Raw genomic sequence first — 5,061 nt, forward strand, 5'->3', positions numbered from 1 at the left:
CATCGCCGCCGGCAGGCCAAGCAGGCCCGGCCCCTGCCGAACGGAGTTGCCGGCGCAGCGAAGCGAAGCTGGCAACTTCGTTTGGCGGAAGGGCGGGCCTGCTTGTTTTTTTTGTTTTGTTTTTTATTTTGAATTTTAGCGCTCGGGGTTTTTATCGATTCTTTTTTGAAAAATAGGAGGTATGTGTCTCGGCTATTTTTGAGTTTTGAAAAATTAGGCAGTGCGCCGCCCTCTCGAAGAATTTTTTTTCAATTACCTAAAGTTCTTTAAATCTTTATAAAATCGGCTCTAAGCGCTCAATTTCGACAAGACTGGTCTCTTTTGATTCAGTCAACACCAAGGAACAAGAAAAAGGCCCCCTGCTGAGCCCTCTGGGGTGTGTTGTCTGTCCGCCAGGGGGCCTGAAATGGGCCAATTCAGTCAAAAGTGCACTTTTTTTTTACGTTTTCTGGCCACTTGCATGTATTGTGTCGTCATCTGAGGACGTTTTAGTGGTTTATTAAGTTGGTATGATGTGTCTCTATACAGGAATATCGGTACCCGATTTATGTCGAAAGAGGTTGCCTATTTTTTATGGAACTTGTATTTTTCGAACTGACCTATATTGCGAAAATATGGTCAAAACCGGGCCATACCGCTCTATTTAGAAAAACGGTGTACTTTAATGGTCGAGTGAGAGCTCCTAACACCCCTTTCCGCAGATCTACCGATTGCTTAGCCTCCAGGGGTAGGTAGACGGTGGGGATAAACCATAATTTATCGGGTTTCGTCACTTTTCAGTCAGATTCCAACTCGATGGCTCCCTGCTAAAGCATACGTTCTGTACGGTACGCGTCTAAAACGTTCCTTCTGTACGATACGTGTCTTCTAAAACAAACTATCCGTTTATACCATTTTTTGCAACCATATCTCCGTTAGCCAAATTACTTGATTTGCAAACTTGAATTTATCGTTTTGATGGGCGGAATACAAAGATGGAAGATTGAACTTTCACCTGCACGGCAAAAAAAGGGTTGGTCGTGGTGACCAGATTGTCCTGGTTGAGACTGAATTGGTTGTAGACATCGAACTGCTTGGTTGTGGCAGCCGGCTGGGTTCCCTCTCGTGTTACAACTCGCTTCGTAGGGTCTGCTTGGTCGCTACAATCCAACTCCACCCTACATTCTGGCTTGACTGTGCCCATGCAAGTGGCTTGCTCGTGGTAACTACCCGGCGCCCTTTACCGAGGTCGACGTTCACTACAGGGACGTGCGAGAGAAAAGGGGTTGCCCACTATTCATTGTCGCCACCTAGCGGTAGAAATCAGAATCACGTGCAGCGTGGCACTCCTTTCGCAACCCGGAATGATTATTTCCTTAATTTCATTTCACCCGCGACCATTTTACGTGAATAACTCCTTCCTACGGCAAGATAACAACCATTTGAAATAATATTTCGATTATTGAAAACCATTAGTTAATTATTTGCAAAGGTACGCTTATATTTCTGTTACCTCGCGGTGAGGCCTTCGGTCGCCTCCATTGGTGGGTGTCCCGAGTGACATCTCCACGGTACTCTGAAAAAGAGTCTGACAAATAATCGTTTGGGAACGATTGTCGAGACTTGTCGATTTTTGATATCTGCCGGACCTCAGTGGATCGCAGGATCTTGATCTCAATCTTCAATATTGAATGTAGTCAAAAATCAGGCAAAACAATTGACGCCCGTTTAGTATGTCCTTCAAGACGACAAATCGATCACGGCGATCAACTTTTTAGCTGCAGCCACGAGGTGTAAAACAGACCTACTCCCTGCAACCAAGTAAAGTGCGATTCCTGCTATTAGCAGTTCTGATCGCCACGATCAAACCGTTGGTTATCGCAACTAACCTGCTGCAGCTATGCCGCTTGGTTGTCACAATCAGAAAGTCGATACTGCTGGTATCTATCGAGAGAAATGGTCGTGGCGATCGACTTTCGGTTGCCACAACCAACCATTTTTTTCCGTGTGAGACCGAGAAAAATGCATGTTTAAAAACTTACTTCTATTCCCAAACGGCTGCCGAAAATGTGCAAGGGAAAGCCGCCGAAAACGAATAGTATGTTTTAGAGACGTACCGTATAGATCGTATGGTTTAGACGCGTACCATACAGAACGTATACTTTTGCAGGGAGCCATCGAACTGACTAGACTCAAAATATGAAGGAAGAAAAGAGAGATTTCTAGAATTAAGAAAGTTATTGCTCTAATTTAGTACATATACACGTTCAATTTTTTTTTAATAAGAATTTGTGGAGCTTCCTACCTCTATGTGTAACTAAAAGCAGATTCTGAAAATAATCTTAATTTTTTACGCGGCCCAACATTAATTTGGTCAAAGCCACTCCCCTCTGAGCAACTTTATTTGTTACCTAGAATATTTTGACCAAATCAACAATTGACTAGAATTGACCAAAACCCGATAAATTATGGTTTATTCCTACCGTCTACCTACCCCCGGAGAGTAGGCAATCTGGTGGATCTACGGAAAGGAGTGTTCAGAGCTCAATCGACCATAAACGTACACCGTTTATCGAAATAGAGCGTTATGGCTCGGTTTTGACCATGTATTCGCAATGTCGGTCAGTTCGAAAAACACAAGTTCCCCTGAAAAGTAGGCAACCTCTTTCGACAAAAATCGGTCACCGGTATTCCTGCATAGAGACACATCATACCAACTTATTAAACCACTAAAACGTCCTCGGATGACGACTAAATCCATGCAAGTGGCTGGAAAACGTCGAAAAAAGTGCCGTCTTTGACTGAATTGGCCCATGTTAGGCCCCCTGGAGGACAGGCAACACACCCCAGAGGACTCAGGGGGCCTTTTTCTTGCTCCTCGATGTTTTCTGAATCAAAAGAAACCTGTCCCGTCGAAATTGAGTGCTTGGGGACGATTTTATAAGCATTTGAAGAACTTTAGGTAATTGAAAAAAATGTCCTAACTTCAAGAGGGTTATTTTTCGAAACAGAATCGATAAAGACCCAGAGAGCCACAATTGAAAAAAAAAAAATGCAAAGCGGTGGACGGTCTAACCTCACAGTTCTGTCGGTTTGCCCGGTCACGCACGCTTTTGACTAAGTAGTCTTAAGATGATGGGGTACGGGTACATTGTAGTGCTGGAAGTAAACAAGACGTCAAAAGGTCACAGCGATTACACTATACTCTCTTCCCGGCAGCTCCGTTTGATTGCACCAAGACGCCATTCGTTCTCTAGCGCTTCTCCCAGCTCTTCACGCACAAAACAGAATCGTCCTGGGCACGGTAGGCATAAATCTATGACCCCGCTTCTGGGTTGGCTAATAAAATCTTGCGTTCAACAATCCATGTGGTCATGGGACTTAAATGTCGCGGCGGAGTCACCATGCGCTCTACGGAAAAGATTCGCGATTTTCGACATTTCTCCTTTGCGGAAGAGGGTCGTACTATATATACCCCAACTAACAAGCAGGCCCGCCCTTCTACCAAACGGAGTTGTCAGCTCTACTTCGCTGCGCCGGCAACTCCGTTCGGCAGGGGCCGGGCCTGCTTGGCCTGCCAGCGGCGATGATCGGGCCTTCGGCCCGACCATCACAGTCTCGCGATTGACCGAAGTGCATAATCAAATAAATAATGTGACCGGTAAATCACTTTGCATATTTGAGTGAACTAACGCGTCCGGTGGGGGGCCTGCGGCCCTAGAAATTTGCTCCTTGGACATGACAAAAGACTGTAACGGGACAACACCGTGACTACACCCCACCCTTCTGCTTTGCTTAAGATTTCAAAAAAGAACACGCGCAGATTGTATATTATTGTTTGTCAAACAGTCTTTAAACTCGACTTTTTGCAATTGTTTTCAATATATCTACCTCTAACTCCTAAACAATTAGAGATACGGCAAATCGGAGGTTTTATCCTGACTCAGAATGTGCTGTTTGGGGGGTACTTCTTCTGATATTTTACGATTGGACGCCTCCTTGTACGTCTTCATGTGCAACGTGGTCATTTTCACCGTATTTTCGCCGAAAAAACCTTTTTAGCGCCCAAACGGTGCAAGATAGAGGCAAACGGACAAAATTTTAGTCCGAAGGCTTCTACTTTAACGTGTTTCTCTTTCACGGACCATAAAAAAAAATGATTTTGTACTTTTTAGACCAACCCCTATTTCTTTGTTAGCCCCTTTCACCCCCTTAGGTTTGGTTGCCAGGATTTGAATCAGGCGTTTCGTTGTCCAGGAGTGACCCCTAAGATACCCTGAAATTTGCAGACCTCTAGCTCACCTCCTTCCTCTTACACGGACGACGGACAGACGGACGGACGGACACGAGAGCGGTTGCATAAGCCCGCTTTAATGCTTTTTTAAATTCAGAAGGGCGGGCTAAAAACATGAAGAACGCAAGGTAGAGGATGCGCGACTACTGTAAAAACCACCACGCCTGTGGTGGTTCGCTAGGCCACACTGCTACACATAGATGTCCAGGGGTTGCCTAGCTGTCCGCTTCCGCTCCCTGGACAGTAACGGAACATACCTTGAGACCGGCTTTGACTGCCGCACGTTGACTGCCTATGCCCGAGTAGAAGGCTGTGAAGTTTGGGACGCCAGTGGCCTGACACTTTGCGAGTACCCCACGAATGATGGCTTCGCCGATGCCTCGTCGGCGTCTGTCTCGTCGAACCCACATTCCGCAGCCGGTCATGTACTGCGACACAGGGCTGGTTACTGATCGGGTGAGGGGATCAGCCTCTGGTTGAGACTTCAAGGTGTCTATTAGGTCCAGAAGCATGCGAAAGGCTCGACCATCTCCCTAGAGCAAGACAAATGCTGGGTGTAAGGTGAAAGAAGGACACAAGTGACTTGCTGTCTGATAATCACCCTGCACACTGCGTTCTATCTTCTATGGGTCCTAAGAACAAAGTACGACCTCTCCGCGACAGTTCAATAAAATGCGATCTCGCAGCGACTGTTCAACAAAGTCCGATTTCACCCCCGACCGTTCAACGAAGTCCCCTGTCCTTTTTAAACGAACCCGTTTCTTTGCCACACGCACGGGGCGGGGGGG

General features: G+C 46.2%; 2 protein-coding genes across 3 annotated transcripts in view; one reads left to right on the forward strand and one right to left on the reverse strand.

The window, feature by feature from the left end:
- Positions 1 to 5,061, forward strand: part of LOC127750466 (uncharacterized) — a 148,166-nt gene that overhangs the window by 65,073 nt on the left and 78,032 nt on the right. The gene's annotated exons all lie outside the window — the stretch shown is intronic.
- LOC113215165 (uncharacterized) overlaps positions 1 to 5,061 on the reverse strand; it is a 27,345-nt gene that overhangs the window by 15,262 nt on the left and 7,022 nt on the right. Inside the window, exon 4 of one of the 2 annotated variants that reach the window (XM_052272174.1) lies at positions 4,531 to 4,701. In XM_052272174.1, coding sequence (XP_052128134.1) covers positions 4,531 to 4,701 — 171 coding nt within the window. Of the gene's footprint in view, positions 1 to 4,530; positions 4,807 to 5,061 lie in introns of both variants that reach the window. The other variant, XM_026434761.2, reaches the window with a different exon arrangement.

Source organism: Frankliniella occidentalis, unplaced genomic scaffold (assembly GCF_000697945.3).
Source record: "Frankliniella occidentalis isolate FOCC.00 unplaced genomic scaffold, Focc_3.1 Scaffold193, whole genome shotgun sequence".
In the NCBI taxonomy this organism is placed as follows: domain Eukaryota; kingdom Metazoa; phylum Arthropoda; class Insecta; order Thysanoptera; family Thripidae; genus Frankliniella; species Frankliniella occidentalis.